Source organism: Pochonia chlamydosporia, chromosome 5, assembly GCF_001653235.2.
Source record: "Pochonia chlamydosporia 170 chromosome 5, whole genome shotgun sequence".
Classification (NCBI taxonomy): Eukaryota; Fungi; Ascomycota; class Sordariomycetes; order Hypocreales; family Clavicipitaceae; genus Pochonia; species Pochonia chlamydosporia.
The window spans coordinates 820,278-843,866 of NC_035794.1; the positions used below are offsets into that span (position 1 = coordinate 820,278).

The 23,589-nt window shown below is 50.9% G+C and overlaps 7 protein-coding genes across 7 annotated transcripts; 2 read left to right on the forward strand and 5 right to left on the reverse strand.

The window, feature by feature from the left end:
• Positions 1-6,766: 6,766 nt before the first annotated feature.
• On the forward strand, positions 6,767-7,675 carry VFPPC_05550 (zinc finger domain-containing protein; the record flags this gene model as incomplete). The annotated part of the gene is made up of 1 exon (XM_018284726.1): positions 6,767-7,675. The coding sequence occupies one exon, from the start codon at positions 6,767-6,769 to the stop codon at positions 7,673-7,675; it is 909 nt and encodes a 302-aa protein (XP_018141555.1).
• Positions 7,676-8,943: 1,268 nt separating this feature from the next.
• Positions 8,944-10,289, reverse strand: VFPPC_13861 (biotin protein ligase; the record flags this gene model as incomplete). Its single annotated transcript, XM_018291633.1, has 3 exons — positions 8,944-9,131; positions 9,267-9,719; positions 10,028-10,289. 3 exons carry the CDS (start codon positions 10,287-10,289, stop codon positions 8,944-8,946), a joined length of 903 nt encoding a protein of 300 aa, XP_018141556.1.
• A 2,061-nt stretch (positions 10,290-12,350) lies between these two features.
• On the reverse strand, positions 12,351-13,672 carry VFPPC_13862 (acetate and butyrate kinase-like protein; the record flags this gene model as incomplete). Its single annotated transcript, XM_018291634.1, has 2 exons — positions 12,351-12,834; positions 12,909-13,672. 2 exons carry the CDS (start codon positions 13,670-13,672, stop codon positions 12,351-12,353), a joined length of 1,248 nt encoding a protein of 415 aa, XP_018141557.1.
• Positions 13,673-14,274: 602 nt separating this feature from the next.
• VFPPC_13863 (acetate kinase) lies at positions 14,275-15,720 on the reverse strand (the record flags this gene model as incomplete). The annotated part of the gene is made up of 4 exons (XM_018291635.1): positions 14,275-14,474; positions 14,545-15,207; positions 15,294-15,418; positions 15,503-15,720. The coding sequence occupies 4 exons, from the start codon at positions 15,718-15,720 to the stop codon at positions 14,275-14,277; spliced, it is 1,206 nt and encodes a 401-aa protein (XP_018141558.1).
• Positions 15,721-18,525: 2,805 nt separating this feature from the next.
• VFPPC_17974 (hypothetical protein) lies at positions 18,526-18,933 on the reverse strand (the record flags this gene model as incomplete). The annotated part of the gene is made up of 1 exon (XM_018284727.2): positions 18,526-18,933. One exon carries the CDS (start codon positions 18,931-18,933, stop codon positions 18,526-18,528), a length of 408 nt encoding a protein of 135 aa, XP_018141559.2.
• Positions 18,934-19,130: 197 nt separating this feature from the next.
• VFPPC_05552 (phosphate transporter) lies at positions 19,131-21,312 on the forward strand (the record flags this gene model as incomplete). Its single annotated transcript, XM_018284728.1, has 5 exons — positions 19,131-19,217; positions 19,285-19,373; positions 19,469-19,758; positions 19,820-20,827; positions 20,900-21,312. The coding sequence occupies 5 exons, from the start codon at positions 19,131-19,133 to the stop codon at positions 21,310-21,312; spliced, it is 1,887 nt and encodes a 628-aa protein (XP_018141560.1).
• Positions 21,313-21,578: 266 nt separating this feature from the next.
• On the reverse strand, positions 21,579-23,526 carry VFPPC_05553 (glutathione transferase; the record flags this gene model as incomplete). Its single annotated transcript, XM_018284729.1, has 6 exons — positions 21,579-21,941; positions 21,992-22,072; positions 22,131-22,314; positions 22,365-22,459; positions 22,513-22,969; positions 23,069-23,526. The coding sequence occupies 6 exons, from the start codon at positions 23,524-23,526 to the stop codon at positions 21,579-21,581; spliced, it is 1,638 nt and encodes a 545-aa protein (XP_018141561.1).
• Between the last annotated feature and the right edge of the window lie 63 nt (positions 23,527-23,589).

Consider the following 23,589-nt stretch of genomic DNA (forward strand, 5'->3'; position numbering starts at 1 on the left):
TCCGGTGGCTCCATGTGATGGAGGAAGCAGAAGTGTGAGAAATTTGTCCTTGATACGACCACGTTGGCGCCGCGATCTACACTGCCTTCACCAGGACGGGACAAGACACAGGGAGGCTGCATTTAGGATGCCTTTTATTTCCTTGTAACGGCGCTTATTGTAGACGAAATTATCGCAGAATGTGGTGACATGCCGCGGAATATCACGTCCTGGGCATATTTCCTACTTGATGTTAGTGTGCTGACGGCGGTCAACTGGTGCGCCAGCTATTCTTGAACACTGCCAGTCGTACCGCCAGCTTGGTAACCAGCGGCTCGGTGAAAATTGGACGAGTCCAAATTCAACGGTTTCTCAGGAGAAGGAAGTATACGGACATATCGAGGACATGATATCGTTAGGCCAATAAAATATATCCATTTGATTCAACAAGACGATCTGGAACCAACTGGTAGTGTAAATATCAGCCATCATTAGGATATTCAGATTCTTTGGTGAGTCATCAAGAGCAGTTAGCTGGGATATTAGTGTTGTGTTCTTGAATTGCAGAAAACCGCGGAAGGCAGGTGCGGCCAGAAGGATTTCTGCCTCTTCCCTGTATGTTCAATGAGTCGCTTATTCTTTTCGCTTTGGCCAATAGCGAGTTCTCTCTCGTGGTGCAGCTGCCGACCACCTACCTAACGTTCTTGTTCTTTCTCTGAACGAGCATTTTGTTTCTTTCTTCAATCTCGACTCTGTGACAAAGCAAAGCGCTCTTCATTTCAACACCAGGCTCCTTCGGATCTGTCTCAGCCGTCTCAACAACCAACCTTTCCATCTGGTGATGCCTACCCGGGCATCAGAGCCACCAATTGTATTCGTTCTGTTTGCCGAATGTGGCCTGGTGCTGGGCTGATGGAAGCGAGGTAGAGTGACGTCAACATGGACGTTTTGCTCACAGACACATTGGTTCGTGCTTATGGAACATGTTGTATTCCCTCCCCCTTCCCCCTTCCACCATGCAGCTCTGTGCCCCGTAAAATGGAGTGGCCCATCCGCAGGGAGAGACGACTGGAGTATGACAGTACATGTCAGCGCTTCAGAGGAGTACCGGGGTCGCGGTCGCCGCAAGCCTGGCATCCGCAGCTTCCTGGACAGCCCCAGTCCCCTAACCTTGCCCGGGAGACATTTGAAGGGTCGAGAGGGTTTGCGGGCACACTCCTGACCCAGAAAACCTGTCTTTGACAACGATTTCATCAAACGTCAGAAATACGCAATGGCTTCCGGAGGAAAATGGCCGCGCCAATACTCGGGGATTTGGCCGGGCGCGCTGGCCAATGGCAAACAACAGGCGATGAACAAAAATGCCCATTCGACCTGTCCAAGAAGCGGGGAAGAAAATGCATCCATGACAACATGGTCTTGTTCAAAATTGCATGCTCAGGCGCTGCCCGAGTCACCAATGTCGTGGCCATGTACCCAACCATGACAATGCAAGCACTGCCTGTTTGCTGCTGTGGTGTCAGGCGGAAGGGGCATCACGTACTCCAAGTACTCCAAGTACCCCCAGGAACCCCTCACCCTGGGACGTTCTCACGATCTATCCGATCATTGGTCGATGCTGTGGAGCTGACCCTGGACCCTGGCACGACCCTGGATTTCCATCTTCAGCTTCCAAGTTCCAAAGGCGGGGGCCTTGTTTCGTGAGCGAGAGGCCTGGGTTTGCCGGGGTCTGGTGTCGCTTTTGGGCACTACCGGGACGACCGACTGCATCGTCGTCAGCAACCAGTTATGGAGCGCTCTTTTCCAAGTTAGTTTTTAGAAGGCCATTTGATACGGATCTACGGTCCGCAGGGACATGTCTGGTTGCCGTTTGCGACGTTTCGGTGTTTGGATTAGCTGCGATACGACAGGTTGTGCAGCAAATTATGAACCTTCAACACCAGAGAAGAATCCAATGAGGATGGAGATCGATCAGCAAACGAACCGCTTTCCTGTAGTTTTTCATCACAAACATGGAAATGTTCCCCCGCAGAAAAAAAAGGTACTTGCAGCAACAAAATTCGCCATCAAAAATTGGGCAAAATGAGCATTGAAGCACAAGTCAGAACGGCGTTGTTGCACTTGAAAATCGTGTCTTGCTTTGCTTGTGCTCTGGGTCATCCAAACGTCAATTCGTTGATTTCACTGCGGCTCTGCTTGGGCACGGAGGAACCGCCGAGCCAACCAACCATGGGCCTGACAGCCTAGCAGTTTTGACGTCAACACTTCAAGGAACTGGTAATCATTTGCAGGCAAGGGACGACTGCTGACTTCCCCTTTGGCCACCGGACAAGGGCATTAGCAGGCCACGGGAGTCTTTTTGCAATTGATCGAGATCGAGATTTTGGCAGTAGGATCAGAGTCTTTGGTCGAGGATTATGTGGAAGCTGACCCCCAAGGCTTTTCATAGGGGGTCGAGGGGTGTGAGAAAAGGGACTCTCCATGGATGCCCCAGCTCGACCCACAACTTAGAACCGCAGAATCCCAGGGTTAAAGCCGGACGACCCTTGTGAAAAGAGAGGCTGTGTGCAGGGTGTGACTCCAGGACAAGAAATTGTAGACTGGCTGACTGGATGAAGAGCAACACAGATTGCATTGGCGTAAAAAGTCGGTGACGTGACGCAGAATACATGCTCCAGCGGTTCATGGTCCATGAGGAAAGGACGGAGTAGAGCCAGACAAGACAAACAGGAGCGAGCTTGTGAAGAATCAAATACAAACAATTTCATGGCTGAGACGTGGGTGGAAACAATTGGAGACAAGGAGTGGAGAGCAAAGTTTATTCAACGGTGAAGGCAGAATGAGCTCCTTGTTCATAACAGGGCGAGGGCAGCTGAGGACTGGTAACAACCAAGTCTCAATGGCGCAAATATGCCTGGAATGTCTCGCCGATGAGGGACGAGAAGGGACAGGAAGGGACAGATAGGGCCTGACTCGAAATGATGTGATTGAGATGGAACAATGAGTCGAAAGTGTCGATGGGTGCCGGTGGGTGGTGTTCACTGTGGCGCGACAGGCACTGGGGTCTTGCAGCATGAACCAGAGAGATGTTCAGGCCAGACCCCAGTGCCATCCAACAACTGGCCTGGGAGCTGGAACAGCCGGACTCAAGCTGGGACAGGAGATCAGACTTTGACAACCGACCAGACGCCTTACCCGTGCTGCCGAAGAGTTGAAGAAATGTTGACGAGGCACCGGATCGTTTTAGCGCTCTCTCCTGAAGGCGCCGTGCCATTTCATTGCCCATAAGGGAATACAGCACCGTGCAAAGAAAGAACATTACATTGAAAGGCTTGCTAGGTTGCAGCTTTGCCGAAGCTGGTTGGGAGACCTTGCATCGACAAGAAACAAAAGCCGAGACGAACGATCAGACCCCAAACAGGTTGGTGAAACCAAGCCCACAGAACAAAAGCCGATGGGCCAGGCAAACAACCAGACCGCGATTAAACTTTTGGGCAGATGCAAACAAACACCAGAGATGACATGGAGGAGCGATGCTAATTACATGCTGATGCTGGTTGTGCTGAAGGGTGAATTCGAGCAAGACATTGCAATGCCACTTGGTCGATGAAGTGAGCACAACAAGGGACCTCAGGGTACGACTCAAGCCACAGAGTGACAAGGCGAAAGCGTGGGTACCTAAGAGTGACCTCACGGGGCTAGCAACTGACACACATGATGGACACCACTCACACTCTGCAATTGGGCAAGCGTGTCAAAGGCAACACTTCATTCTGGTTCCATGGAGGTACCCACGGTTGCACGGGAACAGACAGGGAAGGAGCAGAGAGCGAGTGAGCTTGCACGAGCATGCAGGAAACGGCATGGCATTTGATGGAGGTGCTTGGCCACACAACATTGAACTACACAGCATTCAATGTTGAACACCAGACACTACCAGCACTACAGAACACATTGTACACGCAGTGCGCTTCAGAGTGTAGGGGTACAACAAACAAAGTCTCCCCAAAGCCCCTGTCCCCTGCTGCGTCGTTCCTGGGCTCCACCCGGTCTGCACTGCACCAGACACATGCAGGAAGCATGGGAGCTTGGGGATTGGGAACGGAGCTTGGCAGTTTGGCAGGCTAGAGATGGCATTTCACAATGGTGTACACTCGTTCCATGATGGCTTGACTGTGTGGATGGCCGCCATCAGATCAAGGGTTCTGGGGTAGTTTGCGGGAAAATCCCTTCTTGGGGTGGTATTTTTTTTTTCTCTCTCTCAGTTGCCTAGAGCCGGGACTTGTTAGCTGGGCAAGCAACGTGCTTGAGCGTCAATTTGGCTTACGTGGTGGGCAGAAGATCAAAGAGAGACCAGTCGAATCTCAAGGCCAAGGCTGGTGCACGATAACTAACAATTTGTGTCGCGATGTCGAGGTAAAAGCAAATCAAGTCCCTGAGAGTCGAGAAGAAGACAAAAAAGCCATTGACTCTCCCACTACGTATGAAATGGATGTCCTGGTGGTGCTGATGACACTTGGCTGGTCTATACTAGGTGCATTTGGTTTTGGGTACAGTACATACAGTAATTGGCACACAGGCAGAGAAACATTGAAGGTTTCCCAACCGGTTTACATGACAAGCCTAACCGAAAGCATTATCGTGGTGGCGACTTGAATGGGAAGAATGGACCAAACATTTTGAAATATCCCGCAAGGTTCTCGGAGGTGACTGCTCAAACGTTGGGATTCGCTACAGAATTTGTACGAGAAGATGAAGGCTTTGATGTGAGTGGATAACAGCACACTGGCACGGGCCAAGACCCGGAGAACGGAGCACAGAGACCAGTTGAGAGCAGGCTGTTGACAGTCAATCAGTCAACGGTGACGCGGGAAGGGAAGGAAAGGGAAGGGAAGGGAGGACATGGATGGAAGGCGAAGGGAAGAGGGGGGTGCGGATAAATTGCTGGATGCTGGGCGCTGGATGCAGAGGTGTGGAGAGATCAAATGGTGTGGCGCGCTCGCTGTGGCGCGTGGCGTGTCGTTTGTTGCAGCGGGTTCGATTGTTGAACTGGGCGACAAGGGTTGAGCTGTCTGCTGCCTGTGCTGCCAACATTGACCATGCCGTCTCTGGAGCATGCACTGGAGCGCTGAGCCCTTGAGCCCTGGAGCACGAGCTGGGGCCATGGGGATCCCCTTTGGCGCTAAGCCAGGCAGGGTTGGCAGGGTTCTTTGCATGCAGCCCGGCCAAGCCCAGCACCTGCACCTGCACCAGACAAGTCCAACATGGAGCTAGCTCCAAAGCAACCAGAACCAGGACCATGACTGGAACTGGAGCTAGAACCAAAACCAGACTTGACAATCAAGGTTGACTGGGTTCTTGGCCGTCATTCGAGAGTCATTCTTCGATCCCCTCGATCCCAAGGTGTCAAAGAAAGTGGTGCTGGACGAGAATGGGGTTTCATGCACAACACGTCCGGATTGCTCAAAACTCGATGCCTCCCTCCATTGCATGCTATCCCATCCCATCCCATCCGTTTGGCTTGGCTTGGCTTGGCTTGTCTTGTCTTGTCTTGTTTCTACGACTCTTGAGTACCAGGACCGTCTGCTCCTCTTTTTAACTTGACCCATTGCACATTCCCTCATCTCACTCTTGCTTCCACCAGACTTTACTCTTCTTTTTTGCATAACAAGTCTTGAACACCCATCCATCCAATCCATCTTGACTGGCGACTGGCGACTGGCGACTGGACTTGACACACAAAGCGTCCCTCGACAATTGTTCGCTCACCACCGTCCTTCGCTTTGAACAAGGTTATCGTCTCGAGTATAGTAACTCATACATACGAGACCAGACCACACCCGACCAGATCAGATCAGACAATAACTTTGCACCTTGCTTGCTTGCTTATCTCCTGGGCTTGCTGGCTGCGCTAGGACCTTGTCGTCACGAAAACGTCACTGCGCCCCCCGTCGCCTCTGACTCTGCTCTTACGCCCTGCATCTTCCGTTCCAACGCCAGTTCCAAGCCCGGCACACCCTCATCCGCCCTCTGGACCCCTTCGGAGCACGCCTCGTTTCTTTTAACCTTTGGGGGACCTCGTCAACCTCAGCCCACCTCCAACTTTGCTCTGCTCTGCCCTACTCTTACTTCCGCCTTACTTTTGGCTTTACCTTGCTTTGCTTTTCCGTCTTGGATCCGCTTCTCTGTTGTGTGTGTAGCCAACATTGAACCAACCAAACACCAAACACTCAACCAACCAACCGACCTTCTTTGTCCTTCGCAACGGCTGGTCCTGAGCTGAGCTTCCAACAGCTGCGACAACAAAAAAGACGTCTTTTGTCGCGATTCCTCTTTTTTCCTGTCGCGACGACATTTCCATGACGATTTAGCTTGCCGTTTTTTGGACAAGCCCAAAGTCTACTGCCTCGCTACTGTGATCCGTCGCGCACCGCACCGCTTCGCACCGCTTCTAGCAACGGCAAACGTTCGGAGTCTCCGCTCGATAGCTCAGCTTGCTTAGCTTAGCTTTTTGCGAGTTTCACCGCACGCGAAAAGCGATAGTTTGAGCAATTGCACTCCAGACCAGGTGCTTAAAAGCAGCATAACCTCTTTTTCGCTTGCTGCAGATTTGCCCTCGCGCAATTGCACCCGTCCCTCGACGTCGCCGCCTTCGAACACCTCAGATCGCACCTTCCCGACGAGCGCAGGCAATCCCTCGTCATTCGCACACCATCGCACTGGCTGCAACCACTAAGCTGTTCAACAACATACTATTCCACCACACTGCCCGTCTAGTCAACACACAATGGAGGCTAGAAACGCTGCGGGTCGCCGCGTATCATTACTAAACGACGAGAGCAATCCTGGCTATGAAAAGGCTCAACTTTACCATCAACAACAGCATCACCACCTGGCCTTCCAACCGCCCACCAGCCATGCTCTCAATCGCCCATATCCCAGCCCACGCAGCAGCTCATCATCACCAAATACGCCAGAACTTCTTCGATCTGACTCCTACGACTCTCAAATGAGCAATGACCCCATTTCTCCCTTGACTCCTTCAGTCGACTATGCCTATCCAAGAGCATCCTTGTATGGCGGTGACCTGCCTCCTAAGCGCCCCGCTTACATCGACAGCAGCCGGTCAACATCGTATGAAGATGACACTCCTGCTACTTCCGCACCACCTGCAGACCGCCCCGGCAAGCGTTATCCTTGTCGGTACAGAGATACTCACGGCTGCGAGAAGACCTTTACTACCTCTGGCCATGCTTCTCGACACTCCAAGATCCACACCGCTGAGAAGGCCGTTCAGTGTACTTATCCCGGGTGCCAAAAGAAGTTTACGCGCGCCGATAACATGAAACAGCACCTAGAAACCCACTACAAGGACAAGAGCCGCTCCTCAGCCAGCCAGCGTGCGCAAAAGGCTGCTCTTGCTGAGGCTCGCCGCAACTCATCTGCCGGCCGCAGCCGCTCCTCCACTTCAACAACCACAACCAGCAGTGTCGGAAGCCGTGATGCCATGCATTGGGAGTCTGACGCTTATGTCGCCTCCTCGCAACCCCTTGCCTCACCAAGCACCAGCTCATGGGACATGCGCACCCACAATCTTACTCTTTTGAACCGCCCCGCGGCAGTTCGTTCACCAAGCAGTGGACTTGACGCACTAGCTATGGCAGTTGCCTGCCAGGAAGGTGGCGGCAGACAATAATCCTGAAAGCAAAAAGAACGCATGGAAGCTTCCACTGGTTAGAGGGAATCTTCCTGCACACGGTCTTCGCTCTCATCAATTGGGCCCGATTTATTGGTAATGCTTAATCCTGCGCATGGCTACAGCTTGCACGGCAGACTGCACATTCTTTTCACTACAAAAAACAAAATCAAAAGTATTATCTTGGACTGGTTTGTTTATTGTGTTCCATCCGACTCCGGGGACGGTATGACGCCATTCAACGGCAGTCGCCTTCTTGGTCAAAACAGACGCGGCGATTAGGTCGCGTTACTTTACCCTTTTCTTACACAGACACCATGTCTGTGTCATCATTTGATCTGGCGTTGTTGATATCCAGTTTCGGGTGCGGCTTGCGACTTGAACTCTTTTTTGCTTTTTATTTTTTATTTTGTCGGCGCTATCCGTGTTGATCCAGAACCATGGCGATCACACGGGGGTTATGGGAATACAATATACAGGTGGCTTGTACACGCTTCTTAAGCGCGCCTCATGATTTGGTTTCACTTCATCTTCATATGGCAGCGGACTACCCCAGGTCTGCACGTTGCCTCTCTCAAGCACCTCGACTCCCTGGTCCACCAGAGACACACCTGAGGTGTTACAAGCACAATCTCAAGGGGTTGTAGTTTGTAGTACCTGGATGGACTAGGGAGACCCGATGCCTGTTCATACTTTTTTGGCGGCGTTTATCCAAGGGAAGACATGTGTATTTGGTTTTTTATGAATTGTTTTATCACAGAGATGCGATGGCCACGCGATGCAATCAGAGATGAGAGAGATATCACCAAAAAATTTTCCCCAAGCAACGCGGTTTTCGTTGCTTCGGAAAAAGTACCAAACAAAAAAGGGTTTGCGTACACTGGGCGGCTTTTTAGGGACGTATATAGCTTCTAGGCATGGAAGTGTTATCATGCATCTGACCGACGTGCTCTCTTGGGGCCTGCGGTGAGGGATATTTTGGGTATAGGAATTGATACCATTTTGCCAAGCAGTTATGCTCCTCTTGCGTGATACAACAGTGTCCCGCATAAATTACCGCTGATGATGCCGATTTCACATCTGAGACCCTTGTGTGTTTCCTGTACGATCCATGACCCTTGTTGCCAGGGATGCAGATTCTGTAGATCTGTTTGGGGTTGGAGTATAATGAAATGGAAATGCCTATTGTGTTCCCTTTAATACCGCTCGCTGTCTTAAAATACATGAAATGAATATCCCGTCCCGCCGTATCCCTGAAATGAGAATGCTCATATTAACAAGTATGCAACTACCACGGTGACCAACAAACCCAGTGGCCGTTGGGCCAGTCTTGTGCCCATGCTGTCGTCGGGGTCCTTCCCAGGCGTTCCTTTGGAGTCGCCCACTGCAGCATTTACAAGGTCGAAAGCAATGTCGAATTTGATGCCGTCTGGGTTTTTGACCTTGGCAGACTCATCTACCAACCACTGTTAGTTTACCATTTACGCAGCCCATAACAAAGTGTTTAGGTGTCAATTGCATTTTTCAGAGGGAAGTGGTACGCTGCCAACTTAATTTCAAGGGAACAAAGAGATGACAACGCTAAACTTACACCATGACTTGGACGCTTCCGGATGTATACCAGATAGGGCGACCCATCCTTTACGATAGGGCATCAATGTGGCGGCTACGTTGCCGGTTTTGGAGTACCGTGATACAATGATCGTTTGGTTGCTGTTTGTGACGTTTGACAGGCCGGCGAAGGATGCGCCTTCTTGGAAGTATACCCAGCGATCTGAGATGGTTTGGCCCTGTTTGCTGTTTTTTGAGTCGAATTGAAAGGTCCAGTTTACTTGGATGACGGTGTCTCTGTCGTCCGTGACTTGTGCCCCGGGTTGGTCCTTTTCCGACTTGACTTCTACACCGTCGGGGAGCATACCCAGACCGGGCTTATTGTCGGCGAGGTAGGCTCCTAGGCAGATTCCTAGGTAATGGCCGCCGTTGGCGACAAAGTCTTTTATTGCGCTGCCGACATCTTTTAGTTCATTCCAGGCTTTTGCTACGTCTGTTGTGGAGCACGAGTGGTCAGTGAAGCACACGGGAGTATTTTTCTGTGTAGATATTGGGTCAAGGGGAACGATGTGAATCTTGCTTTTTTGTGTGCTAGGTTCGCACTTGTCTTGGACTCTTCTGCGTTGTGAATATGATGGTTCTTGGTGTCTCGAACACAAGCGCCCAACGTGTTCTTAGTGGGATATGAAATCCTCATGTGTCTCTTTTTCATAATTTTGAAGAAAGGGGAGCAATTCAGGTCCAGAGGGAATATGATAGGGCAAGCACAGCAAAATGAGAGGCGTGTAAGACAAAACTTACCTGGGCCGCCTCCATAGGCAAACAGATCCACTTCGCTCAAGGTCTTTGGTGTAACTTTGACCTTCTCATTGGGACCTACGTATATGACATTGAACTTTTGTGATGATGCACTCAGTAGTCTTCCCACTGCCTCAGGACATCCTTGACATGTTATAGGTGGCGAGCGCCATACCATGGCCGTTAATTGCCCTTCCTTTGGTGCTGCTACGGCAAAGCCTGCCAACGCAGCCGTTGCAAGTAGGGTTGGAACGAGAGAATGCATGGTTCTGAATTTGGTCGCGTATCTTTCGTCCGCGTCGGCCCGCCTCCCTTGAACAAGGTAGTTGATATACCTTTGGGGTTGTCTCTGGTGAGATCCCGGTTGGCAAGCGTGTTCAGCTAAGCTGGCGATATTCACGCTAGCCCAGTGCCGCCGTCAAGAAATTACTCGTCACGTCTTATCGTCCCTCGTGTGTTGCACCGAGACTGGGTCGTAGTCGTGGTTCCGTAATTCAGCGTCTGTCGCTCGGTGGCAGCCGCCCACGATTTAATTGCCTGTCTCACCCTGCAAGGGCAAACGCGCCAGCGAGAAAGTTGTGATGAGACCCTCGTGCGGGCGATGTTTCTCGTCTCTTCTCCACAGACTCCGAAGGAGAGTAGTTGACTTCAATTGCGTCGGGAGGGTCGCGCAGGTTGGTCTATGTCATTGGCAAGGGCGGCTACTGTCGAAGAAGGCGAATGAAACGGCAGACGTCGTGAGGCTAAAGCTGTGATGACTTAGAATCATGTTTTGTGTCAGTGTTGTGTATGAATTTGGATGAATAGGACTTGTGGAAGAAAAGTGAGTGAATACGCCGACGACAACATGGCTCCAAGAGGCTGTACAGGCGAGGTGCGTGACCAAGGTCTCATATATAGTGCTTGCTCCCTATCAATCCATCTTGAAGAAATAGCCAAAAGGAAACCGTGGTCATTGCCCGATCGGCAGGAGAAATCAAAATTGCCGGAAATGAAGCCGTTGCCGAACTTGACCATGGTTCTTGAGCCGCAACGCCACGCAGTTGCCTCAAAGCTTGTCGGCGACTTAGAAGTCGTATTGGGAGCCACATGCGACAGAAAAAGGAACCAACTGACAGAAACAGTATGTACGTACTGCGACAGCAATGCAGACTTGGCTAGTATAGTATTGATGCAATGAAACAAGCTCGAATCGTGAGTATCGTCAAGCGTTATGAATTCTCAAGATGTAGATCAGTCATTCGTCAATGTCGTTGTAGGGTAAGGAGATGGGTCGTCGCTGCTGCCGTCGTTTTACAAGAAGCATACAAGGGACATGGAACTCGATTTTGGTCTTGGCAACAACTTGACTTATATTGTGTCAACCTGGCATGTCTGGTGCTCCTTCCGCACTGCACCATACCCCAGCCATCCTGTGCTCGGTTCCCTTTGTAGAAGGCAGTACAGTATCTGGTTGGCTCCTTCCTTTTTGTCATGTCTGGTCTTGTCTGGTCTGGTCCGTGCCATCTGGTGCCGTCTGGTGATGACTCCAAACAACAAATGTCTTATGCTCCGCCACACTCGGAAAATTCATATAATAATAAGGCTCGAAGCGCCAAATCAATGTCCGTGCTGTCATCGTCAGCCAACTAATTTACACATCAAGGTACAGTACCGGTCGGCATTTTCCCGATGCATCATCTAGACTGCGCCTCCTATTAGGCGGCAGTTGGTCCCCTTTGAGATTTCAACCTTGGTTCATCCCAGGCAATCACAATCCACCAAAGGTCAAGTGTTTGCTGCCCTGTCCTGGACAAATCGTTTTGGTCTGGTCCGGCCCGATAATCCCATGTCGTTGGGCATTGCGCAATGGCATAATTATTGTTTCATTTCTGCACGCCGTGTCTGCTGTGCTGTACTCTAATTCACGCCTAGCAAGCGATGATACAATGGACGCCGATTGCACAGCCTCTTGGTACTTTTGGAGGCCGCTTTTGCCCCAGCCCTGCTTGCTTTAAAATGGTCACTGCAAACTCATTGGACTAACTGAGTGAGACCATGGGACCAGTGAATGCAGCCCAGTGACATCGACGGCGAAAAACACCTCGTCTGTCTCATGAGTGACGTCCTATCGCAATACGGAGTACGGAGTTGATGTCGTGCAAACGGGGCGTGGTCTGATGCCGGCAACTTTTGTTGTTATTATGGTCTGGTTTCTTTCTCAGAAGCTCTTCATATTCTGCCTCTACACAACAACACTCTTCATAATTCATGAGCGATTTAGCCCATATTAATTTACCGCATCATTACCACGCCATACAAATCTTCATTCAATGTTGCTCCATAATCACTTCCATAACTCATCCTTGTCAGTAGCAGCTTTGGCCATTTCGAGCTGCTCGTCCGTTTGACAAACTAGCACCCGGTGCCGTGCTTGTTCTGAACTTATCTCCTCGACCACTCCCGCAGGTTCAGCAGAGTTACGCCTTTGATCAACGGAAAATCCCAGACACCCCGTACGACGCACGACTTCGTCCCGAAAACGGGCGCTCTTCTCACCAATTCCACCCGCAAACACAAGTGCATCGACCTTGCCCTCGAGAGAGACGTAGTAGCTGCCGACGAACCCGGATACTCGGTCGACGAAAATGTCAAAAGCTAACTTGTGCTTAGGCTCATCAGAGCCTGCAATGATGCCAAAATCCGTCGTGCCAGTCAGCGCTTTCCACCCGCTTTGCTTATTGAGAATCTCTTCTGCTCTAGAAATGTGAAGGTGTTCGGTAGAAGCGGGTGAGAGTTTGCCGACATCGCTTGCATAGTGAAAGACGAGACTAAAGCTCACTGTTAGCTACATGTCTTACAGATACTTCATGTCAGTTGTCTCGAGTTTGCTGTCCTGACGTACCTAGGATCAACGCTACCACTTCGAGTTGCACCCGGCAGTCCCGCCAAAGGCGTCAATCCCATGCTCGTATCCCAACTCTTGCCAGCTTTGATAGCACAGGCACTGGCGCCACTACCGAGATGAAGGGCAATCATGTTGAGTTTACTGACATCTTTGTTGAGAAACTCGGCAACTGATCGAGTGATGAAGGCGTAGCTTAGGCCGTGGAATCCATACTTGCGCAGCCGGTTTTTCTCCGCAATCTCTTGGTCGATTGGATATGTGCAAATATGAGGCGGTATAGTCGTATGAAACTGGGAGTCGAAGCAAGCAATATTGGTAGCCTCAGGGAGCTGTTTCATACAAGACTCTACAATACCGAGAGCTGCCCCATTGTGTAATGGTGCAAGATCGCTAAGCTCCTCGAGGTGATGATATGTATCTTGCGTAATGGTGCGTGACTCAGTGTAGTCACCGCCGTGAACAATTCGGTGGCATGCAATTGACAGATCCTTCTTGGAAGTGATTTCTCGCAGCTCGGCGTCATTGATGAGTGTCTCCAAGAGAAACGAGAAAGCGCCATCTTGTCCCTGAATGTTTTGGCTAACTTGTCCGTCTTTGACAATGGTTTTGTCGTATCTCGAGTATTTCAACTTTGCCGGTGGTGCTGTTAGACCACTGACTTGAGCCTCAGCAATCTGACGCGGATTCGCATTTCTCTCTGCTGAATATGCCGATATCTTGACTGAGCTGGACCCAGCATTGATGGAGAGGATAATCTTCATGGCAGACGCAAATGTGAAGTGTGCGTTACAATGTTTGAGAACCAACCCGCTAGAGGAGACTGAATGAGGCAAAGCAGGAAGGTCTCTCGAATTTGGTACAGAAGTAATTGAAAAAGAAGGTCATGCCATTGAGGTGTGGTTACCTTATGGGACGGCGCCAGCAACATGTATGATGTGATGTCAATACTTGACATGTATGTAAGTCAAGCTGCATGCGTTAGGTGGGGTCAAGTCCAATTGAGACTCGACTTTTGGGCACGCCACAGCACAGAGCCATCTTCCATGACCTTTGTGAAGAATGAGGGGCAGATGCCAGCATGGGGCCAGGAATTTTTGAGTTCACCCCGATGGCTTTGCAAGTGGGAACGTAAGTCTGATGTTATGCCACCTCCCCGACGTATCCGAGACCTGCCAACTCCAGACAATAGAATCGTTTGTAACGTCCAATGGCAGTCCTCCAATTCTTCAGCTTGTCAAAACCTATTGTTTTACGTATCTGACTTGCTCGTGGAAACTTCCCGTTTTGTTATCTCCATAGCTGCTGGACATTTCAGCTTTGAAGACATAAAATTCGTGATACCTTTGCTTATGGCGAGCGTTTCTCAACCTCGCTCATCCGAATCTGGAGGCTCAGCAACTGGCTCGAGTGTGCGCGTCCAATCAGGAGATTCAAGCTCAACCGCTTGACCTGGAAGCATCTGAGGTGAAGGCAATTCAAAATGATTCGGGGGAAAGGGGACCCCTTGGAAGTCTCGATCAGTGCTGTGAGCGTACAGCCACATTTCCAGAAATCGTCGATAATCTGTAAGCTGTTGTTAGGCGCCAATATGTAAAGGCTTTAAATCATGCCTGGCGGTACAGCAAAAACCTACCTTGACGGCTGCTGAACTGAATAGACAGGTAACGTATATCGATGGGCTGTTGGGATGACGGACTTGACTCTGAGCTGCTCTGACTAACATGGCCGCCTGTTGATCGCACTCTTGGTCGTACTCCCCGAGCAAATGAGAATCTTCGTTGAGGTGGCTCATCAGGGGCGCTCCCTCGCCGGCTTCGAACATTGAGCTTCAACTGTTTCGCCCGATCGTCACGACCTCGCAGTTCTCCGTCAAATATGTGCACATCGTACTCGCGATACTGACCATCCGTCTTGTTTGCCAGGACACTCAGAGAGTGAAACGTCGTGTATCGGTCGCGCCACATCTTGAGACGTTGAATTGCTCCAATTCCCTTGACCTTGCCAAAGCCATCTGTTCGGCCATGCACATTAGTCCATACCACATCCACGTCATAAAAGTCGATCATGTCTTTTCGACGCAAATCACCCTGAAACTGAGTAGAACCATCGACCGTTGTGAATTCGTATCTGACTTGAATATATTGGTCATGTATGCAAATCCCTTCGTCTGAGATGTAACGGATACGATGCGGCTCGGGGAAGGTCAGGTAGCGCTCCATGTCCGAAGCATCGTGATACTGCCGATGCCGAGAGTGAAGGGTATGTGGGTGTATTTCTGACGGAATATCTGATGGCACTGTTTCATACAAGTTAGAAACGAGGGAGGACTCGTAAACGTGCAACGTCCGCAAAAGGCTAACAAGCTAGCCAGAGGGTACATACAGTAATGTTCTAGCAGCTCGTTTTGGTAGCTGCATTGCCACAAGACTCGTCTCTGTTCGGAGCCGATGACTTCCCATGGTCCCAGGTATACAGTGCGCTCGTCTGGTGTATCTTGAAATAGAGTTCTGGAGAGCTGGTTAGTTTCCAAGAGATATATGCAGTGCACACTTGTGCTAAACGTGCGCAAAGTGTCGATAGGTTCTTCTTACATGGTCGCTTGATATCCAGGAGGCCCCAGATCCAGCGGACGGAGGGACGTCTGGGGCGCAACTGAGCCTCCAGTCGACGGAGCTGACAGCGTTGATACACCGGACGTTGGTGTCCAGGTAGAATCTACTGGGCTAACATAGGAACGGCTATAGGTAGGAGGACGTCCGAGAGATGATGAGGTGAAGGAGGATCCGGAGGATGAAGAGGCAGCAGCCATGCCGGCGACGGCCTGGTTTGCTAAGTAATACCGCAACCCCGTTCAACAGACGACGATCCAAGCTCGAGCGCGGCCGCGGGGATAAAATAGGTCATGACCAAAGTCACAACAAGTGACGATGGGACAGCGGGGAAGAGACAAGGCACAGAAGGACCATGCGCGGCGGAACCTGACCTGCAATACTAACGATAGAATAGAGAAGCCAGGGTATGGAGTAGTCTGGTGTATTCGGAAGCCTACGGACCGTCTCCGTCACAAACCATGATTCAGCAAACAAGGGAAATAAATGTTGATGACGACAGGCTGTTTGTAAACTTTTTTTCTCCTTCGTCTCTTCTCGACTCCAGATGGAGCTAGCTGTTAAGTTGGGCCGGCAAAATGGGTGGCCATTGGGGAATTGAGCCATGCGACGCACGAGCAAAGGTTCGCGAGATGCCATGCTCGTTAGTTATCGCACCAGACCAGACCCGACCCGACCCAGTCCAACCGGATTACAGACGTGGCTGTTGCAACGGCCACAACAGCGACGATTGGGGCCGTCTTGCGTCCATAATCCATCCACCAAGTCCACTACAGTACTAGCAACGAAGCTCCGTGTTCCGCGTCTGTTGGCGCAAAGTTGGCTCATAATAATAGTTGACTGCTGGGGTGGAGATCCACAGAAGCATTTGATTCAGAGCCATGGCCCATGGACAGACAAGCCAGAGAAGCCATGGGCACACGATGTCGACCCATCTGACCACGGGTTAAAATGGCGAATAGTTTGGGTCAAAAAAAGGGTCCTGCAAGGCGGTGACAAGCGAATCGGAGTTGGAGCAGGTTGCGCAGTGGTCGTCATGGAACGGACTGCCTGCAGCGAAAGACATGGGCATGAAATGCAAATCAAGAGAGGAATATTGAATCTAGTGTGAGATCCACGCACCACCTGAGAGCTTGCTTACTGGGAATGGTCCAATCTTGGAAGCACATGTCACGTCTGGTTCCACGGCCAAGGGTTTCGTGCTAGTGTCAAGGTGGTTTCGATGCGATGCCATCATGCCGAGATGCAAAATAAAAGCAGCACCGATCAAAGGTATCCCAAGTACCTGGGTTCTTGACTGAGGGTTAAATACCAGACATCTACTGCAGACTGGAATTTGGAACGGTTCAATGTCAAGTCTGGCTCAATATTGTCAAGCACGACCGTGTTGCCTTCACATAAAGGCAGGCAGGTGCTGTGCGTGAACCACGGGCCAGAAAGGCAAGAGCAATGCGATTTTGCACCAACTGCAGCTCCTTCGGGGCATGAGCATGAGCATGAGCATGAGCATGAGCACGAGCACAAGGCAATTCCATGGGGTAAGTACCTAGGTAGGTAGTAGTACAGCCAAGTACCTAGGTACTGGACCGTGCAGTAATATGGAAAGAGCAGATGCAGATGGCACTAGGCCGCACATGCCTCATGCATGTCAAACTTCCTCAAGTAAGTAGAGATAACATTGAATAACACTCATCGCCGCCCTGCACCCTGGTTTTTGTCCCATATTCTCTTCCAATGTTCCACAAACCGGAGGGATGGAGCAACAAACTCAGACCAGACAGTACAGTCTGGTAACTTTAGAACCCATCTGGAGTCTGGGTGTCTGGCAGGGACAGCTGTCATAGAGGTGGAGAGCCAAGCCAGCTTGAGCACAAAGAGCGAAGCCAAGCCGTTGATTGATATGACTTGACACATTCAATCAATTGTTGGGGGCCCATCCATCAAATCCATCAAGAGCCGCTGGAGGTCGGCCATCATGGCGGGGCAGACTAGCCGGTCCGTACCACTAAACGCGGGAGAGCCGCGCACGGGGTTCAACGCAACCTCATGATGGGCTGGACGATGCACAACTCAAAACCCACATCCAACACGCTCCTTCTCTGACTCGACGACGCTGACCAAACCTCTGTTCCCAACAACCAAAACCCGCTGCCCGCCTGAGCACCCTCTGTGCAGCTACCACGCAAGCATTGAGTCTGGTTGGTTACTGTATGAGCCGTCAACTGGTTCTGGTCTGGGTCGGCCACCCAACCTTTTCGGCCTTTGCCTCTGCGTGCCTCGCTCTTTGGCTCTGCCCGAGTCCCAGCAGCTACTGCTTCGAGTTGCCTTTTCGCACACGGAGAGACACATCACAAACAGCTGGCGACACTAGTGCGTAATGGCTCGGTTCCAAGTCCTGGTTGAGCGCCAGACTTGATTGCCCACCTAGATCATCAGCCTGTCCATCCGCTTGCTCCGGTTCATCGGGCATTGACACGGAGACTACATTGCCTGCCAACACATGTCAAGCTTTGACGTCTTTCTCGCCATCTCCAATAGCTGCTAGGAATTTGGTTCAACCGTAAACAAAACTTGATTTGGAAGAATCAGCCAGCTTCTGCGTCGAGAGGGTTGAAATATCATTCTGTGGTCCACGACAGCCTCGGCACAAGCAAGATCAATGCACTGCAGGCCCGCAGAAGCGAATGAACCTCTATCCCGGGAGCATCATGCCTCTGTGGAGTTGAGGGTTGGTAAAGTGTATTGCAATAGCTTTCTCGCAATCAACAGGGCCAGAATACTGCACAGTACTTGACCTGTCTACGCACTTGTCGACGCACTTAACCAGACTTCGGGAACAAGAGGAAAAAAGCCACAACTACAAGCAATACCACTTGAAAACGGGGCTTGCAGGTTCCAGACTAGTCGACGCCTTCAAGAGTTAGCTCCCACTGCATCCCCCACCACCCAAGGGTCCATACTCCACGTGCCCGCAGACACTCTTTGTTGTTGCGTTGCATGCCGCCTCAATGTCTCTCTCGATCGACTATCCATGGGCAGGTAATACTTGCACTGGGAAGAGAGGGGCTGTGGTTCTCCATTGATTTCCTCAGCTGCTTCAGCCCAAGTCGGTACCGGTAGCTTGGCACAACATGAAGGTAGGAAACCATGTCCTGAACTCCGTACCGAGTACAATACAATTCGTTCGGTGACTGGGGGACTGGCTGGTTGATGGGTTCATTGTCCTTGACTGCAAGTTGGATCGTCTTCAGAGATGCTGCCACCGCCATCGCCCCCAGACCCCAGCCAGCTGCTCGATCACTCGTCTGACTACTCTGTAACCCTGGTTCGCCCAATTCATCGTCTGTCGCACACCCAGTCTTCTCCCATCCTCGTCTCTTCAAAAATGCGAGCAAAAAGGAACGGTCCTCCATGACCTGTGTCGTCAAGCCTTTCCTGGCGACGCCTTTCGCCAAGCCTTTACCTGCCAAGGAATAAAAACGAAACCGAAGACACCAAGGAAGCGCTGTCCGAATGTGCGCTCTGCATCACCAGCGCTACGTTTTGCGCTTCTCAACTACAAGCTTCATCTCGGCCGGGCTAGGCAGCTTCCGAGTTGTACCATCACGACATGCCGTCAGACCTGACGCCGTCTCGGCGCAAAAATCGAGGTTTCTTGGGGTCTGACAGCTCTGCACTGTCTGCGCAGGATTCTCAGGTTCGAAAACCGGCACGCTGTTCATGTACATTCACTGGGAGGCTGCTGACCTTTGATTCCTTCACAGGATCGCCGCCAACTCCGATATGAATTGGACCTCAACTCCTGGAACCTACGCATTTGGGGGGTTGCGGCTTCTGGATTTCTTACCGACTCGTATGTGTATTTTTAGCATTCTGAGACACGATTTGTCCTCCAACTGGTGTGCCATTACAAAAGACCAGTTACACTGACCGTTACATGCGCGACAGTTACAACTTGTTCTCCACCAATGTTATTCTCGCCTCCGTTGCTTTCGTATATTATCCCGATGGTGGACAATGGCCAAGTCTTCTCATCAACCTTTTCACATTGCTGGGTTCGGTCTTCGGCCAGTTGCTTTTCGGATTCCTCGCCGATTACTTTGGTCGTACTCGATTGTATGGCATCGAATTAGTCTTGGTCATAGTCTCTACCATTGGAGTCGCTACGAGTAGCCGTGGAGTTGGGGATTTGTCATTTTTGGGACTCTTCATCTGGTGGCGTTTTGTCATGGGAATTGGTACGCGAGTCCTCGTCCAGCTCAGACTAGGTGACATGCATCTGACAATCTTGTTGAATAGGAATTGGGGCCGAATACCCACTCAGTGCAGTAATTACATCCGAATGGTCCAGTACGCAATCTCGAGCTACAATGCTCTCGAGTGTCTTTCTTATGCAACCTATTGGACAAGCCTTGGCTCAGTTGGTGGGATTATGGGTATTACTTGGGTTTAACAGCTCCAAGGATCTTCAGGGTATGCAATGTGGTCTGAATACTGCGAATGCAGACGAATGTCGGAAGGCTGTAGACGGCATTTGGCGCATCGTCATTGGCTCAGGAGCGATTCCAGCTCTTCTTGCCATCATTTTCCGCTTCTTCCTTTTTGATTGTGGCCTGTACAGCCTGGAAGTCCGCAACAAACCAGCAGTGGCCATCATGAACACCCAACGAGTATACGGCGCGCCTTCAGGTGGTGCACTCAGCAACTCTTTTCAGATGCAGAATCAGAATGGCGTACATCCGGAACCATCTCCGCGGCCAATGCCAATACAATTTTCCAAAGAAGATCTTTACAGCTACTTCATCAGAGATGGCAACTGGTACTACTTGCTTGGAACATCCATGACATGGTTCTTCCTCGATGTCAGTTTCTACGGCCTTTCTTTGGATAACAGGAGGACATTATCCGATATGTGGGCTACGAGAGCGCCCATGCCCATCGATGAGAACCTGGAATGCTGGGCGTCGTCAATACCTGGCGGAAATTCAACCGTTCCGCAATGGCGCAAAACGGGCATCCCCGTTTGGCAGACGGACGTTTTACATCCTTGCGCAACCATTTACGATGTCTTGATTGAGCAGACCAAGCAATACCTGCTGACGGTCTCTCTAGCTTCCATCGCTGGAAGTGTTTGTTTCATCTTCTTCGCCAACCGACTGCCTCGCCGGCACTGGCTGACTGCGTCATTTCTTATTCTGGCGGTATTCCTGATGGTCACCGGCGGTGTTTACTATGGCGTCCACCGCTCTTCTGCCGCCCCAGCTACAGTCGTGTTTGTTGCCATTTGCCATTTTGTATTCAATTTTGGTGAGTGTTCATTCCTACCTAGTAAACAACCCCTTTCGAGCGCAAGAGAGTTCCTAACAGCCGATGCTCTAGGTGCAAACACATTAACATTCATCATCCCGGCCGAAATCTTCCCGACCTGCTACCGCTGCACATGCCACGGCATCTCTGCAGCCGCTGGTAAACTAGGTAGTATCGTAGCTGTCGTAGTAGTATACGGCATTAACTCCGCATACAAGAGCGAAACAAGACAGGGTCTCATCTTCCTGCTCTTCGGTTCAGTGGCCGCTGTCGGCGCCATCTTTTCGTGGTTGTACCTCCCTGATTCGCAGCGCGTGATAGAAGACGAGGGCAAGAGATTCTTGGAGACCAAGGACCTGGAAGAGTTGGGAGAAGGACGTGAGAGAGCTCGACAGAACGGCGAGACAATCACAGTATCAGAGAAGTGGGAGCACTTGAAACGAAGACGGCCGCTGCATCCTCGCAACGAGTCGCCAGCTTCTTGAGAGTCTTTTACGCAAGTAAAGTGTATGAGCGGATTTCTGGTTTGCGAATATGTGTTCATGTACAACATGATGTTAGCGATTGTTTGGATCTGATACCCCTTTGTATATACATATCAATAGACTTTAATATGCCCCTGAACTCCGTAGCCTGAACTGCCACTGTATACCTACACCTGAACGCCAAATGCATGATATGTTCCCTCCCCAACCATGATACTCTAATGACAGGAGGTCTAATCGCAGACTCAATGTCCCCTGTGCCAGAATTACAAGTTTCTCCTCTGAGCAAGCAACTCCACCGTATCAACATACAGCTCATCAAGACTCGTCGTGCTCTTCACATGGACATTTTTCTCCAACGCATCCAGCCACCTATTCCATCTCGTCCCTGGCACGGGATCCGTCCATCCCCTCAAAGGCCGCAATATCCTTGACAACCGTATCGCAAATGGAGCAAAGTGAATGTCTACCAGACTCAGTGTTGAACCCGTAAAGAACGGCCCTTGCTCATCTGCAGCCAGAACGAGACTAGTGATGTGTGTTTGGAGAAGGCTAGTAGATTCGCTTTGGGATGGTTGCTGCTGGGCGGATAGGAGGCTGTAGAATGATGGGACAATGCGGGAGTTGATCTGGTGCTTGTTAGCCGTGGTAATAGAAGAAGTATGGAAGAATAAGTTACATGGTCTATCCATAGGCGGCATTTGGCCCTGTATTTTGGATCTGAGGGTAGGAGAGGTGTGTCCGCATCCATGTCTTCGAGCTGTTTTGATTGGGGTTTTGTTAGCGGTGATACATGGGGTTGATGTGGCAATACTTACGTATTCGAGAATGACTGCGCTCTCTGGACAAGACCAGTCGTCTTGACGGATGGCGGGGACATTTCCACGGGGACTAGCTTGGGTGAATGCCGTCGGAAGAGAGGATTTTGACGGATCGATTTCGCAATATTGATAGGGTAGGCCTTTGGCTTCGAGGGCGATCCAGACCCGTTGAGAGAATGGGCTAGAAATGTTAGCCAGGATACATGAAGAACTTATTTTGCGCGAATATACCAATAGCAGGCGGAATAGAGCTTGAAACTGTGCTCTTTCACATGTTTCTTGACCAACGTAGCAGCCGCACCAGTTGCTCGTCGCTGTGGCACTTTCTACAAACCGAGATTAGACATACTACGCGTTTGCAGAAGTGACAAAAACATACCTGCGTCTTTTTGACCTGCCTCTCCTGCTGCGCAACATACCGCTGCACACTATTCTTCTTAATCTCATCACTCTTCTCCAGTGTATGTCTATGCGGGCCAGCAACGCCGTCCCCTTTCCCATTCCCGCCATTGCCGTTCACACGTTGGATTGTCCAAAATCTCTGGCCGACGGGGAGTGTTGCGCCGGCCGCGGCAGCTGCTTCAGCCGCCTCGCGGTCGACGTAGGCGCTGGCATTGGGAAAGTATTCCGTGACGCGGATCTTGACGTCACACAGGTCACGTTCCCGGGCGTTGCGCTTCCTCTTCTTTTTGGAAGGGTCGTCTGATTTTGGGGTCCCCGGTGGGCGGCCTTTCATGCGGCAGTCCCAGTAGTGGGAGACGAAGGGCTTGCGTTTGTACCGCTGGGTAGAGCGGTGGGAGTAGACGTTGTCTACGTGGGGGAAGTAGGTTTCAAATCTGAAGATGTTAGTATACGTTTAGTTATATTGATGCCCAGGTAGGTAGAATAGGAGACTGAGATGCTCAAGGAGTTACTTAGGGAAGCAAGGCACGTACTGTTCATCAGTCAAGACGATCATATCATCGACATTGAAGAGCTTCTCCCTCCAGGTTTGCAAATCCGGCGGATCCACGACTATTTTACCCGGCAACTTGCCCTGCGTCTTCTCCCCCGTATGCAAACCCTCCTGTAAGTCAGGATTGCCACCGTCCATGGCAAAAGAAACCTGCCGCGTGCCGTCCAAATGACCATCCACGATACCACTAGGCATCGTCGTGGGAGCCAGAATACCAAACTGCCCTCCGCCAGCAGGCTGCGCAGAAGCAGGAGCACCCTGAGTTACACCATGCTGATGACTCTGCATCGGCATCCGCCTAAACGAAGCATTCGGCGACTGTCGATACGCCTCATCCAGACCAGGATAACCATCTAATCCAACGCCGATATCAAGACGGAATTGCCCCACGCCCGGCAGCCCCGCTCCCGACCCGGGAAATGAGCCGGGAGCAGCCATACTCGAGGGAGCCGTAAAGAGGCTCTTCGTAGCCGTGTAAGTGAACTTGACTTATAGTCAAAC